General features: G+C 38.3%; 1 protein-coding gene across 4 annotated transcripts; it reads left to right on the plus strand.

Moving 5' to 3' along the window:
* Positions 1-420: 420 nt before the first annotated feature.
* map2k4b (mitogen-activated protein kinase kinase 4b) lies at positions 421-17,374 on the plus strand. 4 transcript variants are annotated; one of them, XM_042507411.1, is made up of 13 exons: positions 421-571; positions 2,887-2,922; positions 5,891-5,923; positions 7,012-7,114; positions 8,119-8,293; positions 8,470-8,589; positions 9,712-9,831; positions 9,928-9,979; positions 10,541-10,668; positions 13,931-14,008; positions 14,115-14,263; positions 14,447-14,492; positions 15,421-17,374. In XM_042507411.1, exons 1-13 carry the CDS (start codon positions 460-462, stop codon positions 15,532-15,534), a joined length of 1,266 nt encoding a protein of 421 aa, XP_042363345.1. In that variant the 5' UTR covers positions 421-459; the 3' UTR covers positions 15,535-17,374. The 4 variants fall into 4 exon arrangements, with proteins under 4 accessions (XP_042363345.1, XP_042363342.1, XP_042363343.1 ...); XM_042507408.1 differs by lacking the exon at positions 5,891-5,923 and having other exon boundaries at positions 446-571; XM_042507409.1 differs by lacking the exon at positions 2,887-2,922 and having other exon boundaries at positions 446-571.
* The last annotated feature ends 4,128 nt before the right edge of the window (positions 17,375-21,502 follow it).

A 21,502-nucleotide genomic window follows, 5' to 3' on the forward strand; every position in this document is an offset into this window, starting at 1 on the left:
AAAAGAAAGAAAGAAAAAAGTCAACATAATAATAATATAAATAATAATAATAATAATAATAATAATAATAGGCAGGATCGAGACAGACTAAAAAAAATAAAAGGTAAATAAAATATAAATAAAAAGCTATTACATAAAAGCAGCTCTACAAAAACGTGTTTTAAGATTTAAAAGAGGTCATTGATTTATTATAAAACGTGAGAATATGAAGAACTAAAGGGGATAGAGTGTGCTGATTAATAAAACAGACAGAAATCCATCAAACACTGCGTTATGAAGTCGTGATGTGGTTATTTTCGACAGATCTTGAAGGCAGCAGCGGCACAGACGTGGCCGTGGCGCAGCTGCTGCGTTCAAGTGTCGCAGTGTCCCGTGTGGAGGCAGAGAGGAAGTTTGCCTGTCTGCACTGCAGCCCGAGCGCTGCTGCTGCTGCGCTGCCCACAGGAATACAAGACAACAATGGCGACTCCCAGTCCTGACAGCAACTCCACAAGCTCCAGCAACAGCAGCAACATTGTCGGATCCACGTCGCACCATTTTCACCCGCAGACACAGAGCAGCAGCATGCAAGGTAGGCAACGGTCTTTATGTAAGATCTTTGTTTTTCTACCATAGACTTTAGAGTTAGTAAGAAAATGTAGCTTATAGCTTTCCAGAAGCAGAAAACCCACAGAATAATCACAACTTTCCGGTCCGAATTTTCAAAATAAGATCCGCGTTGTTTTAAACAGGACAACATCACTCATACCAATATTTAGCTAACTATATTTATAAATACGAACTACTTTAAATGTTTTAAAAATGATTTGCTCATGTAAATCTAACATGCGGTCCTTGGACTGGTTTAATATGGTGTTGAGCTGGCTGAACTGAGCTGGCAAATTAAAATATATTACTGTCGTTGTAGAAAAAGTAGGGGGCTACATGTGTACGAGCACTACAAAGCCTATTTGTGAAATCTCTTCTCATTTATCCTCAATTAAACTGAGGTATATTGTTAACAAACAGAATAAGATATTTAATATTTAGACTGATTTTCAGTGTAGACATTAAACGCCCCACGAATATAAATATTGGAATGTTCACATACTTAAATGATCAATTAGTGTTATGCATATTTTAAACGTATGTAAAATATTTTGAATATTGTTGTGATCTCTGCAGGGTCGTTAGCTGGACGTCACACCGATTTTATTTTGAAGATTGAATTGCGCGGCATCCGCTAAGTCTCTAGCTTTCTGTGGTTAGCTTGAAGTAGCTCCCTGAAACTACACGGTTCCCAGGTTAGCAGTGATGCAGTAGCCCCAGTCTAGCTGCCGAACCCAGAGACCCGTGGAGGTATTATCATTCCTCCAGTCTGACAATAGTAATAAAACCTTAATTACAAGCGTGTGGCATCATAAAGATGTATTCAATGGATGTTTATTTACCGATATGATTAGCACCAGGCTGCTACAAGTAGCACGAAGGCCTACACTCAAGTATCTCTCTCTCCTGAGCCAGGCCACTGTTTGAATACACCGCTGTCTATAACACACATAATAATACGGTTAAAGTTTGATACAGTGGGAATATTTAGCACTTGTAAACATCGCCGATGTATTTGCTATAGTCGTCTGACAACGTCACGAGGTTCATGTCGTTTAGTATGTTGTTAACACCAAATAACGTCAATGTGAGAAACACCCCTGTCTGAAATACTGCTACAATAACGTTAGTAACTCAAACACTACGCCTGTCGTCTGTTCACACAATACAGCCCTGTATATTTCAAGCTAACTGCTAGTCAACTCTCTATATCCATTATCGGACGGAAAGCCAAGCCTATAGCCAGCTAAGAACAGTTTTTGCATATCCGACTAATTCAGTCACAACTGTTTCTATACGATGCTTTGAACCACATCGGTGTCCTTAGATACAAGTCATAAAGTCATAATAGAAAATGGCAAAGCAGAGTCTAGTGCCACCTGAGGCAGATAGTCTGTGGTAGCCAATGTAAGGGACTGTTCAGTATTTACCATTTACTGTTAGAGGGGGGTGACTTTGTGTTGTGGTTTTTTTTTTTTGTTTGTTTGTTTGTTTTGTGTTTTATCCTCCCTGAAGACACAATTGTTTCTTCTGGAGTCTCCCTGACTGACTTAGGGAAAATGCATGCCCTCCCTTCCACCATAAAGTAGTTGTTATATATTTTTTTAAACATTAAGTTTGAAAGGCCAATTTTTAAATGTGATATGCACAGTAAAGTAATTTTGATAAATATCACCAATTTAGCTCAGATTTGGTTTATGTTTTTTGGGGGTTTTTTTTAGATGGAAGCATTTGTCCCACATAATGTGTTCAGGGACTGTCAGAAATGTGAAAATCCAACTATAAGCATAAGTTTGATAGTTTCTGGCTTTGAAAAATTTGGGGGATCTTTAATGTTGACTTGCCTTGGTTTGGTATGCACCTCCCCTTAGCCTAAATCAAAAACATAACCTCCTCCCCAGTGCTTAAAATATTTGACATGCCTCCCCCTTTTTGCACCACCCAATCCCCTCTGATAAATAATGAACAGTCCCAAATTTACACTAATATGGATCATCGTCCATTTGAAATGTTCCTTATGAAAGCTTGTATTAAATCACACCCAGCATAGAGGTGACTGCTTCACATACTGTATGCTCGTGTTATGTCTAAATCTTACTTTAAAAGTCGAGCAGTCAGGCAGCGTTGTGTGTGATTATGGATGTGTTGATGGTGGATAACAAATGGCATGTCCATCGATTGGTTGACTTTTTACCAACCTAATTAACAGCAGTACAGTCATGTGGTCAACACATCTGAGTTGTATTTCTTCCTTTGTGACAGATGTCTAGTATCAAATGTTCTATCTAAACCTTACAGAAACCAACAGCTGCTGGAGATGTCAAAATGAAACAGGTATTCACATTATTTTACAAGGTTTTAGCCTGCCATTGGGGTTTATGTGTTTATATTGTGTTTGATCAGGACATATGTTGGCAAAGGGATTCCTTGAAATGTTCCTCATCAACCTTCCTCTATTGACCATTTTTATTTCTATTTGTTTTATCCATTTTTTCTGCCTGTTCCCATGTTGATGTACATAAGTAGACACAGTAAACAGACCCCATGATGAGACACTGCATCAAGCAACCACGTCTGGGAGGATTATCAGAATGTGGCTGTTAAAGTCTCACATCCAAATTCTTAAAGAAATGCCACAGTTAACTCCTGGTGCCAGATGCATAAAAGTTGATGTAGATTCACAACAAACGCACAGAGGCAGAAATATGCATACGCAATTATTTTTTTTTATGCCATTGTGGCATGGGGTGCACATCTGCAGTTCATCATCACTGGACATAGAAATGCCCTTTAACATTCTTTTGTATTTCATACATGTGCCCCTTCACCATACGTTTCACTGGTTAGTGAGAATTGCAGAAAAAAAAGGGCAATTTCACCAACTGTGCTGCATCGTTGAGGTTCTCCAGCGCTCAGCCGTCAACATGCACAGCTGTGGATATTTGTAGCGTTGGTACCACTAATTCATCACATTTCTGCAAATCATCGTTGCCCTGAAATCTCAGTTGTCAATATTATTAACCCTTTGGGCCTGCTTTAATATTGCACTCACTTGTATCGCTCTGTGCACAAAATGCACTTTTCAAAATCAAGCTTTAAAAGTATTATACATTAATATTGTTTTCTACTTTCATTGAGCATACTTTTAAGTAACATCAGCCCTAATCTTAAATATCAAATATTCGTTACTTTTCAGAATTTTAACCCTTTAAATGCCAGGGTTTTGGCATGATGCCACTATGTTTTTAGACTAAAAATACTAAAAAAAAAATATATATATATATATATATTTCAATATACTACATGCAAAATAGATTTTTTTTTATTATCACATCCTGGGATATGTCCTGCAACAACACTGACTGTGCCTGTGCACCTCGCAGAAATAACATATGCCACATATGGTAAATGTTTTTATGCTTTGATGGCTGTGGGATCAAAAAATGCAGTTTGAATTGGTTTCAATGGCTCAATGTTTTGCACTTAACAGTGTGAATGTAACAGTTTTGTTAAAGCAGTGTATTTTAGACTTATTGTAGGAGCTGAGCTTGAAATTCCAAGATCAAACAAGAACACCCAATCTTAGCAATATGTATGCCATATGCATGAACACAGCTTGAATTATCAAAAAATTAAGAATGAAATGCCTTTAAAATGCGCCAAACAGTCCCTAAAGGTTAAATGTCTGAAGGACAAATGGTTCATTCATAGCGTCCATGTGTAAACTTAACTTTACAAAATGCCGGTAAAAGGAGATGAATGTAAATAAAAATAATGCTGAAATGTATTACCCACGCAAATTAGGATGAACTTTATAAAATGCACCTTTAATTGACATTTTTAAGTGTGCAGTGTACACTGCAAAAAATAAAAAATAAATAAAAAAAGTGAAGTTAGCAAACAACCTTAAAACGTTGTCTTCAGTCTCTCATCTTATATTTAATCTCCTTCCTATCATATTACCTACAGCTATCTTAGCTAAAAGTGTGTGTACGCTGCTATGAAGAGTGTGTGAGGTGCAGACATTCTCACTGCACATCCAGGCTTTAAAAATAAAAGTTAATGTTTGGGAAAAGGCGTACACATGGCTTTTGTATGTACACATCATTTATGCATCTGGCCCCTGGAGTGCTGCTGCTGTTCTACTGGCTTATGGTATAGATTAACAGACCGGCATAGGTGGTATCCATATTTTCATACCTTACAGACATTTCACCAGGTTTTGTAGCATAAGATTGTATTGTGTTAGTGACATTTCAAAAATAAACAAAATAAAGTCAAACTCTAAAGATCAGTAGATAGGTAGATATTCTCATACCTGTTTTTCTTATTAAACAGAAAAAAATCGACTGTACACCTTCTGAAAGTCTCTCTTTATCTGAACACGACTAATGTGAGCTTAACTGTTAACTTATCATGAAATACACTTCATTCAAACTTGACAAGGACAAAATAAAACTTAAAACCATCTTGGTTAGTCTTTCCATGATTCTAACAATCAATGACTTATTTGTCAAAAACTAAACCCAGAACCATCAGCCACTTTTTCATCTAATTTTTGTTGTCTAATGTGAAATAGTACAGAAATGCTAACAGGAGGAGATGAAGCAAAGCAATCAAATCATTTTAATACAATCTGTGATTGGACTAGTGTTGACTAAACCTGGTAAGGCTGACTTATCCTTCACTACACTGGGAATAAAGTGGAACAAGTTACGGGTGGTACAGCTGCATGTCAGTGCACCGAACCAGACTCACTTAAATATGGTGCTTTTTTTGCCATTTTAAGTAACCTGCCTTGTATTCCACTGTCAGCACTGGCTCTGACCAGAGTTCCTACAGCTTAAGACAAGTTGGATTAAATACTTTTTAAGTCTTTGTTAAAGCCATTTGGAATGAATTTTTAGAATTTTACAGTAACCAAAATTAAAGGGAAAAAAACAACAAAAGAAGCGGCATTAATTATTTACCGTTTGGATGAATTTCACCCAAATATTTATGTAACATTAAACATGACTTTTTGGTGACATTAATGTAAGAGATATTTAAAGTTACCTAATTATATTTTTGCCAGAAAAAAAAAACCAATACATAGACATCCTATTTTGCATGTCTTCACATTTTTAAAGATTGGTTTAAGACATTTATATATCAATTACAGCCTTATTTTTAGATGAATGAATTCAATGCCTTTTTAAGACTTTTTAAGGATCTGCAGGAACCCTGTCTTACTAAACAATGACCCCCTCGCACTTAAACAAGCTCAAAGAAAATGTAGTAAAATGTTTTTTCTTTACTTCAGGGTTTCAGATAAGCCTGTCTGGAGTGCCCCAAAGTAAGCAACAGACTCGCACACCGACCTCTACTCTTTGTGGGCACACCTCAGTAGTCTAAAGTGGTTTCCTTTCTTCACCGACTTTGATTGAGATGTGTTTCTGTTCAGTCATTGGCTCTCTAGTGATTGATCCACATTGTTATTGATCTTCATGCTCAAATTTAACAGGATAAATTCAGTGACAGGAAGCCGCTGTATACTACTGACACAGCCTGTGTGGTGCTCTGGTAGTTGGGGAGTCTGTCCTCTGTCCACTGCTGTTAACTGTCACAAATGCAGTTATGGCCAAGAGAGATTCATTTGCAACGGGGCTTAAAGGTTAAGTGGTCTGTTTGCACTGAGGAGCTGGTTGGACAGGGCATGGCAAAGACGACCCAACACTTTAACCAGGCACTTTGCAAAGAAGCGATGCTGATGGGCAGCTTTATTCTGCAGATGCATCCTAATGTGCACTAACAGGTGACTGTTGACTCAATTGGAATCAAGTGCTGTCTAAGTGTTGGGTCGCTTTGATTTTTTCGAGGGAACTGCTCAGGTTTGAATTGCACACTTTAAATAAAGTTCTAAATGAAAATGTTTTGGACAGGGATTTCCAATGTCAGTATCCTGCAGTTAAGGCTCTTTTGGCATTCCAGTGACTCAAATAACTACATGATTTGGATGAAAAGGAACCCTCGAGAGCTAAAGGAACTGGTTCAATGTCTGAGTATTGGGAACCCCTGTACATCTGGGCACCTTGCTTGTGTTCAAAATGCATTTTGTGCTTCCTCTGATCTTCACAAGAGCTTGAGATAACCCAAAGGTCATTGACCGGAACAAAATAATGTTAATGCCACAACTCCTCACCATCCTCACCTGACCTTTCAGCCGCATCTACCTGTACAAAACACAATAACGTGCTGGTACCTGGGTCATAAGAAAATTGACATAATATTGCTTCCTGAAAACATGTAAAGGCTTATCTCAAGTGTGTAGAGACAGAGGTTACTGAGGTTACTTGATCACACTGTGTGTAGCAGCTGGCTGAACCCACAGTGTGGTGTGCATGTTGTGGGAATCTGGATCTGTTTCTCTCTTTGTCCTGCCAGGTAAACGTAAAGCTTTGAAGTTGAACTTCGCCAACCCTCCAGTGAAACCAGCCTCCAGGCTCCCGCTCCATCCAACGGCTCCGTCTTTCCAGAACCCTCACATGTGAGTAGAGACCAAGTCCTGAGAAAACGACACCCGGCTTGTAGCCAATTTTACGTAGTGGCCAGAGGTGGAATTCCACCATCTGGGTGCGTCACCTGATGCCATAAGGCCCAAAAAGACTCTTTCCCATAGAGTAGACATTCTCAAAGTCCAGACAAGTCAATCCGAAGCCAGCCCACACCTAGTATTGGGAATACACTTATGCAATGAAATAAAGTGTACATTTCCTACTTTGAAAAAAAAAAAAGAAAAACATTTTATACTTGTCAATAAATCAACAGTTTTGTATAATATATTATATATCTACTTATTTATATATATATTTGGATATCGTTACAGCAATCCTGACCTGTGATTAAGCATTAAAAGTAATTGTTTCCCTGTTTGACAGTGTTGTCATGACAACATTGAGAGCCGGCAAGTGTATGACGTTAAATTCATTGCATGTCAGAATTCAAGGATCGGCTAACAGGCGTCCGTTCAAAATTAGCAAGTTAGTTAATGGCTAACTCAGCGGTTTACTTTCTGACCGGAGGGCATGAGAAAGCGAGACTTGGGCGTCTTCTCTCAGTGGACATTACGTCCCCAATGCGATGAGGAGGTCACTATTCAAATATGCAAAGAAAAGAAAAGTTGACTAAGAAAACTGAGTTTTCAAAGACGAGTGGACAGAGAAAGATGCGTTCACTCTGCACCAATCCAGCACGAAAGGCCTGATGGTGGGTTCTTTTCACCCTCACATACACTTAGTAAATCTGAGGGATGGAGGCAGGAAGTGATTCACAGCAGCTTCCATCATTAGTTAGCTTCCTTTTTCCAGATAATCAAAGAGTCAAATCATAGAGGGAAGCTCAGATTACAAAGCCACTTCGGTTGTTTTAAATATCTATCCTTCCACATTAATCTATAATGCATGTTCCTGTCACGGCTCTTTCTTTACTTCCTCCTTCCTTCCTGTGGACTCTGTCTCCTCCTGTCTCATCCTGTCCTCTGTGCTCCTCCAGAGAGCGTCTGCGGACACACAGTATTGAGTCGTCGGGGAAGCTCAAGATCTCGCCTGAGCAGCATTGTGACTTCACGGCAGAGGATCTGAGAGACCTCGGGGAGATTGGTCGCGGGGCGTATGGCTCCGTCAACAAGATGGTCCACAAACCAACAGGCCAGATCATGGCCGTCAAGGTGCTGACAGACTCCTCACCACACCTGACTTTACCTCATCCACAACAATAATGAATCCATAATTTCATTAATCCAAGACTCTTGTTATCATACTGTGCCATTCCACTAATCACCAACAGATGATCTTTAAAGTATGAATAAATCTGAAGTGTTAAAGTGTTTTTTGTGTCTCTCAGAGGATTCGCTCCACCGTGGATGAGAAGGAGCAGAAGCAGCTGCTGATGGATCTCGACGTGGTGATGAGGAGTAGTGACTGTCCCTACATCGTTCAGTTCTACGGCGCTCTCTTCAGAGAGGTCTGACCAAAACTCATTGACCTCAAACGCACCACGTCATGCTCCTGTCTCGTCTATCGCCCTTTTTATAGACAGATCGCACTATAGGGTCACTAATACTGTCATCACGTGCTCCTCGGAAATACACTATTTAGGTGTTATGAGCACATGAACAGCCCTCAAAAGTTGTAATTACGAGTAGGAAATTTGAATGATACCGGAGTTGCGGAGTTGTGACGTTTGTATAAAGTTTCAGGGCGTACATTTTTGGTAGCTGTTCTTTGTCTTTGAATTAGCTGCTAACTGCTGCTAGCTGCTTTTTAAGGCCATGTTTAGACAAAAATGACCCTAATAAAACCAAAAACGTCCATTATTTGCATTTTTAAAAAAATCTGAGTTCATATGATAACATTGTGAGAACGATCCTCGTGCACACAAATCCGAAAAAATACCAATAACTCGGTAGTATGCATGCCAGGCCAGTAACTGGCAGTGTAACTTTGTAATGACACATCATAGAGGAACATCAGGCGTATGAACAAAGTGCGACTGTGATGTCGCTGTTTCTCACTGTTCTGACAGTTTACACGGTGACAGAAGGGGTTGCGTTTTCAAAAGATTACACTCTGGAACTTGGTTTCAAAAGTTTGCGTTTTCAGGGCTCCAAAACGCCGTTTTCGCCTGACATCACCACTTTGAACAGGCAGTGTAAATGGGCTGATGTCTACAAAGTGCAGCAGGAATGAGTCCTAAAACACAGAAAGGAGTTTGCATTTCAGCACTCCCGTTTCCTCATCTCAAAGTCAGGTAGTTTTTTGAATGGGTTTTTGGTCAGATGACTGTAATGAGGTCTGTGGTTATCACAGGCTTGAGAGATTCCTCAGTAAATACTCTATATACCACTATATACTACTACTATCATATACTTGTGGAAAATAATTAATTTTTGTCAAGGGAACCAAGACAATGTTAACATCCATGTTGGCTTACAAAAAACAAAAGAACAAAAAAAATACCCATCATCCCTGCAGTACTCTTTGTTTACTTTGTAGCAGCACTTGCATGGAATCAAATATTTTTTGATAATCAGTAACACATTGAATTTGATGGAGCTTCTTACTGACCTCTGACTCTCTGTTTCAGGGGGACTGTTGGATTTGTATGGAACTTATGGCTACCTCATTAGACAAATTCTACAAATATGTATATTGTGCATTAGATTACGTCATTCCAGAGGAAATATTAGGCAAAATAACATTAGCGGTAAGTAGATGATTCACTTTTTTCGTACTTATTTTGATTTCACACCATGTGTATCAGGGAAACAGAATTGATGTGTTTTAATGTTGTCTTCAACAGACCGTTAAAGCACTGAACCACTTAAAAGAAAACTTGAAAATAATTCACAGAGGTAAGTCTTACCCTTTTAATCAGGGTTCCCACACATTTTTTACAAATTAATTTTTAAAACCTTTCCAGAACTTTTCCTTAATATTTCACCCCATTCCCATGACTTTATTTAAGTAGTTTAAAATGGGTTGGCCTAGAAACATGCACATCTACATTTTAACACAACATATTTTGAATCATATTAGACATGTTTTTAGTATTTTATGAATATAAATGAAACAACAGCCAAAATGATGTCTCTGTAAAACTTTTCCAAAATATTCTATTAATTCCAAACCATCTCCAGGTCTGGAAATCATTTTTTTACTTTCCTAACTTTTCCTGAAATTTCATGACTGCGGGAACCCTGTATATTGTTTGCAAAATGTAATTAATTACAACTCAGAAGATTTTTGGAAAATTTCGTACAGGTCATATTATTCAATTGAAAGATATTTACTGTCAGCACAAAGTATTGGCTGTTGACAAATCCAAACATGTCTGTTGGTAATAACATTCAGATCCTTGGATCAATTCTATCAATGTAACTCTGCTTAAAAACCATTTCATTCTGTCATTTTAGACATCAAACCTTCCAACATTCTCATGGACCGAAAGGGTAATATCAAGCTGTGTGATTTTGGCATCAGCGGTCAGCTGGTGGACTCCATAGCCAAGACCAGAGACGCGGGCTGCAGGCCCTACATGGCGGTAAGTGTAACCAGTACAGCCTCATTCCCACTTCAAAAAAAATCTGCTACCACCCCCTAACATCTGGCTTATTAATGCAATGACAATGCGTACAATTAGCATTCACACCTGGGCCACATGACTCCTCAGTAGACTCAGGTTTTTATCACCTCCTGTTCCAATCGGCATTGATGGAAACACAACACCCGGGTGAATGGGCTAATTTCAGCTCCCTAACCAGTGAGATACAATGACCCGCTGTCACTAGTTACCATCCGTCACCTCCTAAAGCAGCGCTAAAACAACGATCCAAATACATCTGCACTGAATCTTAAAGACTTCACTTAAGGTTTTCACAGACTTCTGTTCCTGTTGCTGTCTACCTGTTCTCCTGTCTGTCTGACACATCAACATACACAATATTTAACAGACCAATACTGAACAGATTTGCCCATGTTTGAAAAACCTGTGCTGATCTTGGTGGAAAGGGGCATATGTGTCAACAAAGTACAGTATGGAAAAAAGGGATGTTACAGACACCTGTAACAGCTGGACCAGACTCAGGAAACTTTAGGAATGATGGGAGCCAAAAGGCTAGATGACCATAGAGAACAGAAACACAGGACTCAAATATAGATATTCTTTGCATATATTGAATGTTTGGAAATAAAAGGTTGAACTTCTAAGGTAAGTTCAATAGATAAGCTTAAATTATCATATAAATGTATTCGCAGATTTAATCAGGAAATAAACAACAAAAAAAACTGTGCACATAAAAAAAAGTATAAATATATGTATATATATATATATAAGCACCAAGTATATGGTTCAACTACTGTATAAGAAACATTTTTTATCCAACACGAGTAGTCTATTGGACTGGTATTCCGGAAGATATTCACTTTCCTCTGATCTGTATGTGTGTGTAGAGTTTTAGTCCTACCATTCTTGACATAGATGATCAGCCTCCTCACTGGGACAGCAGGTTTTGGGCTCGCTGTCCAGTTCTGGAAAACAGTCCTCTCTGAAGTCATCTCATAATCTTTGGACTCTCTTCTGAAGATCTTAGCTTGTCTTCGAGGGACTCAAAACAGCATAACCTATACATGAGGTCATATTGTCACCTTTATGAGCTTTGCTGGTCATAGAATACAGCTAATGAAATCAACTTAATGCTCCAATTCACAACTTCTGTGTACAACATTTGTGGTTCAACTGTGTTTTCAAAAATAACAATTTAACTCATATCCAAATATAAGTCGTTTAAAGAGCTATACTTGTAGTAAATACATAATTGCAGCACAACAGTATTATTTTTGTAAATTCAACGAACCTTTAAAATATTGAGTAAAACAAATATATCTGTGCCAATAGTTAAATTCACTAACAAAGTACATCTTAGCCAACAGCTAGGCAACAACAGTTAACTCAAAATGCATAAAGATGTGCATGGAAACAAAATAAACGACAGTTTTCTTAATATACTAACATAACAGAACATATTGCTTATTGGAAGTATTTTTTAAAACTTATTATTTGTCATGTTTTTCAGCCGTAAACCGCTCTAGAATCATGGAGTGGGATTTCAAATGGCCCTCATTAGCATTTAAGCTAGCGGGCGTTAGACGCTAATGTTTTTAGCACATTTAAATGGAGTATAACATGGAAAAAATTAGCATCACGGCTAGCGGCTGACTGAACTCACCTTTGTGCGGATTCGCTTCGCAAAAGGCGTCAGGACTCGGTGCACGCGCTGAAACAGGCGGCGTACTTCCTTATTTTATCCACATTGTGATTCATATAATTAACACTAAACACATATTAACACATGGAGACAGCAGATTAACTTTAGGTGAAAGTTTTCTGTGTTTAGCCGCGTTTCATGCAACTTTCTCCGATATTCAACCAAACCTGATTATCTGCCCTTTCACCTTACCTATGTGATCTAACCTGCTACGTGGTGGGCGGGATAAATAATTTCATTGGACAGCGAGGAAGCCACCAGATAATATTTGGTTGCCCATCAAAATCAACAATGCACAATCATTTTGTATATTATACATTTCGAATACTGTTATTCGTTGTGTTTTAAGTATTTAATATATATTGTCATCACTATAATTCAGAGATTAAGGCTTTTTTTTTGGTTTATCTATAAACATCATAATCCCTTTGCCACTGTGGTTTGCATGAGCACCCAACTTAATGACAGCTAAAAGTATCAGAGATAAAGGCAGACACATTCACATATCAAAAACATGATGAAAAAACAGACTTTATGAAGCAGACACTGTCCGATTCTCTACATCATAGCATTTATGTAAACAGTGATCACAAAAATATAATTTGAAATTGAGTTTGTAAACAAACGATGTAATTCATATCATGGTGAGGGAAAGTGACAAGGTGATGAGAAATGATGCCAAGCCATTTTTTTTAGATAAGTCATTATTTGGAGAAAGTTTCTCAATAGCTTTTGCAAAACTAAGTCATTATTTTGAGATAAGTAAGTCATTATTTTTTTTGAAAATTTCTCTTTATTTTAAGAAGTTAATAATTGTGCCAAATTTTCTCATTACTTTGGCGTACTAAGAAGTCATTATTTTGAGAAAGTTTTTTTTTTTGAGAGGCGATGTCATTGAGATAAGTAAATCCTATGACAAAGTTTCTCATTATTGTGAAATATTAATTCATTTTAAGACAGCTAAATTATTTGAGACACTCATTATTATTTTAAGAAATTTTCTTATTATTTTGAGATATGAGGCTGAGATACAAGTTTCTCATAATGTCTTACAGCAGTGATTGTCAGCGAGCGGTTCACGGGCCAGCACACAGAATATTAATTAATTAATACAGAAAATGTGAAGAAGAAATGCATTACAGCATTTAAGATATTATTATTTTACTTGCTATATTGAAAACAATTTAATTTTTTTCCATAAATATATTTAATATTAACAGTAGTGATAAGGCAAGTTTGGTAAGCTTATGTAGAAAAATCCCAAATGTCAAGCTGTCATGATTGCGTTTGTAATAACTTATAGAAGCATTGCGTGCACTGGTTCATCATTCACCTTTTCTCACCAATACTTGCATTAAACATGCTGTGACATTATAAACATGCTTGACAATACTGAGAAGGTAGAGGCATAAGCTTTACCACATTTTTGTGCTCAGTTTTTGACCCTGACCTTTGACCTGCCCATGGAAGGAGACAGCTGTCGTGTGGATTCAGTGAGGTATCTCAGTATCACAGCTCTGTTTCCTGTGTGTGTTCCAGCCTGAAAGGATAGACCCCAGTGCTTCCAGACAAGGCTACGATGTGCGCTCTGATGTGTGGAGCTTGGGAATCACCCTGGTAAGACTAAAACAATATTAGCTTTCTTATGTCTGAGCAAGTGTGAGTGAACAGAGCAGTCGCACAAAGTAAAAAACACACCATCTAAATCTGTGTTTGCTTTCAGTATGAGCTGGCCACGGGACGGTTCCCGTATCCCAAGTGGAATAGTGTTTTTGATCAGCTGACGCAAGTGGTGAAAGGGGAGCCTCCGCAGCTGAGCAACTCTGAGGAGAGGCAGTTCTCCCCCAAGTTCATCAACTTTGTTAACCTATGGTAAGCAGCATGACACTTGCTCTGTCCGATCAGTGTGGCAACTATCACACATTACAAAGAGCAGGCACAACATCCAGTTAAATGCAACACAGAACAGTCAAACACATCATTCATTTGTGCAGTTTTCAATTTCTGTGGGAATTTGAGTAGCTGATGGAGACCTTTTGTTGTTTTTCTGTCCAGCCTTACAAAGGATGAATCAAAAAGGCCAAAGTACAAGGAGCTTCTGGTAAGTTCTGTCTGTTGTCATCAATCAGTACTTCAGATCAAGAGTGTCTCTTAACTGTCAGTGATTCTGAAAAGGGCAGTGAATTGATTTTTCTCTCCACTTTAGAGTATTTTATGGAGATGAAACCGTTTGCTACATTTGATACCACACACAGAGTTACGGATTAAACTGACAGGGACGCATATGCTTTTACACTTTAAAAGATATGTGGTGAAATGCATCCAAGAACCACCACAGCAAGTGGTTTGAGTGATTGCATCACAATACACCTCAGTGGTTGTGTCACTTGTATTTTGCCCTGTCCACTTGTAATGGGATTACCCAGGACACATGTTAATGCCAGGTGTAAACAGGCTAATAGGCAAAACTGGCAAAGAAATGTTACCATGACAACTCTATAAAAAACGTGTTAACTTTTTTTTCATGGAACCCAGTGGACCTAGTGGAAATAGCATGTATTTATCCATATGCCAAATATGGAAAAAATGACATCATCAGGTAGAAAATAGTAAAAATTACATATTCCAATTCTAGAGTGATATCCAGAAATAATACAATGCATGTTTTTATGCTTTGATGGCTGTGGGATCAAAAATTGCAGTTTGAATGGGTTACAGTGGTGCATTTTTTTGTTTACACACTTTATTTTAGACTTATTGTAGGAGCTGAGCTTGAAATTCCAAGATTAAACAAAATTACACAATCTGCTCCAAAATGTATGCAATATGCGTGAACACAGGCAAAATTATTAAAACATGAAGAATGAAAAGCCTTTAAAATGAGCCAAACAGTCCCTAAAGGTTAACACATAATCAGCTGGCTGTCTGAGGAACAACAACTAAGACTCCTTGAAGAAATGTCATCAGTGATCTTTTTGAGCTCCTCGGTGTCGTGCATCAGCCTGACGCTCACTGTGTCTGTCTTCCAGAAACATCCCTTCATTCTGATGTATGAAGAGCGTTTCGTGGATGTCGCCAGTTATGTATGTCGCATCCTGGATCAGATCCCCGCCTCTCCCATCTCTCCTATGTATGTGGACTGATGGAGTTTGGCTGGGGAAAGGGGTAGGGGTGGGGGTGGGGCAGGGGGGTCACCCAACATGCAGTGGGTGGGACACTAAGCTTTGTGATGCAACGCTTTGACCTTGATCTTAGCCCTCAGAGTTACTTAGGATCAGCTGTTTATTCACACGTTCCAAAGAGCAACGGAACTAAGTCCGAACGGTGTAACAAGCAGAATATTGTTAACTCTTCCAGCTCTCATCGTCTCATTTTAGTCAGTAAGACCGAAAATATTGTCACCCATCTTCACCCAGAAAAACTTGAAGACATTGTCTTCGTGAATTGCAATGTATCTTTTTATGTGGGGAGAAAGGAATAGAGTATACATATATGGTATATATATATACTTGAAGTTGTACACAAATACAGAATCTACCAAATAAAATGTTGAACAGTGACACTCATGACGTATGAACAAAAATAGCCACCTATTGAAATGTACATTCTGGACTGTATGTATGCATATGTGTGTTCACCTCTGAATTATTGACATGTACAGATGTATGCTGATAGACCTAGTGTCTAAACACACACACACACACACACACACTCTTTTCACACAGTTTGTTGTTGGCACCTTCACTCATGGTAAATGAATGAGTATGCAAGAGTGTTTCTCTTCGGAGAGCTCATGGATTCGGTAGCGTGGCTTTACTTCTGTCTTTTTTTTCAATATGCAATCTGTGAGAGTTTGTCTTGACACATGATTAGGACATATACATTTCTCACATCCAAAGTTAGCCACAGTTTGTACCTTTCATGTGTTAGCTTGATGTTTGAGTCACAGAGCCAAGCATGTGGTTTTCTAAAGCAATCCATAAACTCCCTAAACTCAGGAGATCATTCAACGCAGCTGTTTGCCAAATGGCTTTTAAGCCCTCTTCTGGAAGAATATTTTGGTGTGGTATCAAATGCACAATAAAAAAAAAAAATTAAATAATTCATAGTAAGTGAAAAACCAGGTTGTCAAATACTAATGCTTTGCTATTCCCCCTTTGTGTATTATATCAACATTAAAGGCTCCCTTTAGTGTCTTTTGAGAGACATCAGGTTTTCAAAAAACTCCCCATGGCAATCTTTGACAGTGAGAGCAACTGACATAACAGAAAGAGAAAGGACATCTGTGTATGGCAGAAGAAAGGGGAGGTGGGTCAAACAAAACAGGACTTTCACCACAGTTTGTGTCCTGTGCAAAACCAGAAGTCAATGTTGTTTTCACATAACATAACAACAAACGTGTCTTTTGACCCAAAACTGGATCTTTTTTCTAAACCTAACAAAATGGTAATGTTGCCTATACCTGAGACTGTTTCACAACATTAACCATGCGCTATGTATTTAAGCTGTGTGTCACATAGATATGTGAAAATGGTGCCCTGTGCGTCCCTATTAGACTCTAAAGGGGTGTGACAAAACTTTGATATTTGACAACCTGGGAATGAGAATGAGTTATGAAAACACTTAGAACTGCATCAAGTGAAGCAATCAACTCTTGAGTCTTTAAGAGATCTGCAATATCTCAGAAGAACAGATAGGCACATTCTCATTCTCAGGTAATCAAATGCCAATGCATGACCACTCTCCCTTTGCGTGTGATATTGACGCCAAAGGCTCCCTTTAGTGTCTTTCTGAGACACATCACGATTTTAACATTGATGCTGAGCTGCATCTGACATAGTATAAAGAGTAAGGAAGTCTGCTTATGGCAGAGGGTAGGGGAGGTGGGTCAACAAAACAGGGCCTTTACCTGTTTGTGTCCTGTGTAAAATCAAAAGTCAATGTTGTTTTCACGTAATGTTATCCAACTAATGTTCATATTTCAGCCCAAAACATATCTTTTTTCTAAATCTAACAAAGTAGTTTTATTGCCTAAACCTAACTTTCACAACATTGATCCTGCATTGAAATATGTTTCAGCTGTGTGACATGTAGATAAATGGTGCCCTGTGTGTCGCTATGAGACTCCAGGGGTCATGACAAAGGGTCAGTATTTGACGACCTGGGAATGAGAATGAGTTGCGAAAACTTTAAGAATTAGAACTTCAGTAAGCATTGTAAGTGAACAAGTTTTTAAGAGATCTGCGATTTCTCTATAGAACAGTTGTTATGCTCAGTCACTCAAACATTATGACAATATATAAGATGCACAAACTGGGTCTAATGCAATGCTTCATTGCCTGATGTAAAGTTACTTTAGGACATTATGTCCACTGATGTAAATGTGTATGTATATAGAACATCTAATCTGCTGTTCCTGGCAGGTTCTGCTGGACAGTAAAAGGCTCAAATCAAACTGTGAGGAGATCCGGGTGAAGAATGAAAGTCTGTATGTTTCAGTTTGAGTCCTGATGCTCCTCAGCAGCCTGCCATAGCACTGTACAGTTCAACTGCTCATCCACACTGATCACAGATCCACCATGCTGCCACGTTAAGGCAAACAGTAGTGACTGCATTTTTTAAAAGTCCTGACAAGAAACAAAAAATGACACCTATAAATGCTGCTAAATGACACAATGTCCACTTCTGTACCATCCCCATAACTGTCAGGAGAGGAGGTAGATCTCTCCTCGTGCCGTCACTGCTCTTTGACCCTTAAGGTCTGCATTAACTCAGCATGTTTCCTCCGTGACTCGGCATGTCTCGCACTGATGATAGAATGTTTCCCACGCCATACCATGTATTTCACTCGGGATGCATCTCTGTAGTCTTAAACAAGTTCCCTCACCTGTCTACTGCCACTGGTGCTGATATATACCAGGACAGGTGAAGGGGAGGCCGCAGTTTGAGACTATTGAGATCCACCTGCTATCGTTCCCTCGCAGAAAACCACATGTATCAGGTGGGATCACTCAGCCGTAAAGTGGACGCTACTTAACCACACTCTCTAAACAGAAGGTGGTCCTTCAAAATAGGACACTGTGGAGACCTGTGATGTAATAAATTACCTTAATGGATAAGGATGTTATTATTTATTTTTTGTTGTTCGTCAACAAATCCTATTAATATACCATTATGCATGGCCTGCCTTGTCTGAGCAAATACTAATAATGTGAAGCAATTTAATGTAACACAGTCTATACAATAATAAGCCAAGAGGTATACAGTGACTTCAAGGTAATACTTCACCTTCCAAATGACCATCTGTGTATCAATTACTTACCCTATGTTATGATGAATTACTGAAGTAAACTTTGTTTTTCCCGCAAGTCTCCAAGGTGAACGAGGAATCCAAAAACAGAGAAAATTCCTGATGAATTGAAGTAAATGTGGTCTGTGTTAAACAACAGCAAAATTATATCAAAACTCTCACACAACTCTTGCCGTATAATCCAAGTCTCATTTATTCAGCGCTTTTCACCGGGGAACTGAAACTTATTCATGCTCTCTGCAAAACCAGACTCCATAGACAGCAATTTCACTTTGCTGAACACGGGAGTTGTGTGAGAGTTTGTAAAGTAATGTTTTGATTTAGTTTAGCTGTTTTTTTTTATTTGGACCCCTATAACTTCAATTCATCAAACTCGTTCTCACTTTTTGGATTCCTTATTCATGAACAGGCGTGCGAGAAAAACAAAGTTTTGTGTGAGTGAGTAACTGAAATACAAATGATCATTTAGGGAACTAATTACTCCCTAAATGAGTAATTAGTTCCCTAATTACTCCCTAAACTCAGCTGTTGGCTTTCTGAAGATCAGCTCGGTATTTCTATTATTTGTATTCTTCTAGCTTAATGATTGATCGACTTCTATTTCTTGACTTTTCCCCTCACTGTTAGATTTACTGCATATAGTTCAATTAAATTAAAAGAAATGTCTGTAAGAGACAGATGATCAATGAAAGGTTAAAACAGATGCCTGAGCTATCCTGACTTTTAGTCTTTCATTTGGGCAAAGCTCCAAAACAAAAAAGAATAACCTTGATGACACCATCAGGGTTATTTTCTCAGACTTGACAAAACTCCTCTGGAGCCAAAAAAGCTGTTTGTTTAAGAGGCTGACCAGTCCCCCTGATAACTAGGAAACTGATCAAATTAGCTGGAGCTCCCATTTAGGTTTTATTTAAAATTCTATCACAGGTCTCTACAGATGTCCCCCATGTTGTTAAATGGCCACCACTGTCATGCGGAAGTTTGGGGTCCCTCTTTACTTGTTGAATACTTGTGACTTATTCAGGAGGGTAAAACATCACATCCAAGTTGGTGGAGATGCAGCATCCAGACATTATGTTCTCGACAGTTTGAATGGAGAATATTGTCAGCTCTGTTGTCTCCATTATTCTATCTGTGATGTGAAATGGTGCAAACCCTGAGAAAACCCACAGTCTAATCTGGCATGGCAGACGGAGCCGTCACTGCAAACAGCCTCCAGATCTGTTCCTCACTCAAGGGACACATTTCCACTGGTGAATATGAATCTCCAGGGTACATGTTGTATAAATTGCAATTTATTAGAATGTTCATATTAGATTATAAGGTATTAAGGTCGATGAATATTATATTGTATCTTTATCGAGGGTTACAAATAAAGTTCCCATGGAAAATATTGAAAACCTGTATTGTGTGCTTCTTGTGAATTGGACATTAATAAAAAAAAGTTCAGAAATGATTTTGCTGTGATAAGTTTATTGCTCTTCTTTCTGTAGTATACAGGGATGTTTCTGTACAATAGTAACGCAAGTCAGTGGCCAAGCAACATGGAAGCTCCTGTCAGACGTGATTGTTTTTTTTGTTTTTTTTGTCCTGATAAGGGAAATTATTGAACCCCACTGGATAAAAAAGACCAGTCGATATTCTTACAGCAGAAGACATGAAGTGAAGAATATCAGCTTTCTCATATATTAAAGATGGGAATTCATCGCCTAGATGTAACCATACAACCAAAGATAACAATTTAACAAGTGCAACATTTCATAAGTAACAGGAAATAAAGCAATACTTGGTGTCAACAGAACTCTGAGACCTGTTTACAGACAACGTAGCTGTAAATGCAAGAAATGTTTTGGCCAATGCACTTAAAGCAATATTTTAACATTTTGGGAAGTATTTTTTTCTTGCCGATAGTTAGACAAGAAGATTGATATCACTCTCATATTTGTCTATTAAATATAAACATGATTAGCCTAGCTTAGCTAGCTTAACACAACAAAACAAGCAAAAAGCTAGTCAGACTGTCCAAAGGTAATGAAATCCACCCACCAGGATAAATATAGCTCACTAATTGACACATTATATTTCATGTGTTTAATTTGCACAAAAAACAAAGTGCAAAAACACGTTGTGATTTTACGAGGGGTTATGTGCTGCATTAAATTAAGATATAACGCGAAAATAAGAGAGCGTTGGAGATGCTTGCCTAGATACACTTAAGTAAGAGACAGGCTCAGATTTTGCCTTGTGTTTTACAGGCAGCAGTAAGTTAAGGCTAGCTGTTTCCCAGTGACCAGTGTCTATGTAAGCTAAGCTAACACACTGCAGCCTTATACAGAGTGCCCCAGGAATGAGTTGTAAAACCTGGAAATGAGTTAGAATTTCAGCACTCCCAGTTTCCCCATCTTGAAGAAAAAGGGTTTTCTAAATATTATTTTTGTTAGATGCCTTGAATAAGATCTGTGGTTAACACAAGTTTAAGAGACTATCATGTTTTGTCCTACAACATAAAATATGTCAGTAAATACCCCACTTGTGAATTTTTAACCTTTTATTGTTTTAAAAATGTGGTTGCTAGCAAGTAGCCGTCATCACACTAGATACAGCTGTGCAGCCTCCTCGTGGAGGCTACGTTAAGTCATGCGACTGTAGTGTAATTCCTTTATAGCCTAACAATAGCATTTTAATGTCTGGCCGCAGCATTTAGGCTTGAAAATCCTAAAAGTGGTATTCATTTGTGAAGATTATCTTGTTAAACAGAACATGTTAGTATCATAAATGTTTGTTTGCCACAGAGCTTAGTT

This window comes from Plectropomus leopardus, chromosome 19, assembly GCF_008729295.1.
Source record: "Plectropomus leopardus isolate mb chromosome 19, YSFRI_Pleo_2.0, whole genome shotgun sequence".
In the NCBI taxonomy this organism is placed as follows: domain Eukaryota; kingdom Metazoa; phylum Chordata; class Actinopteri; order Perciformes; family Serranidae; genus Plectropomus; species Plectropomus leopardus.

Coding starts and splice junctions, on each gene's coding strand:
- map2k4b (XM_042507411.1), top strand. CDS start 460: ATGGCGACTCCCAGTCCTGACAGCAACTCCACAAGCTCCAGCAACAGC. Junction 2,923..5,890: donor GAGATGTCAAAATGAAACAG/GTATTCACATTA, acceptor TCTTTACTTCAG/GGTTTCAGATAAGCCTGTCT. Junction 5,924..7,011: donor CCTGTCTGGAGTGCCCCAAA/GTAAGCAACAGA, acceptor TTGTCCTGCCAG/GTAAACGTAAAGCTTTGAAG.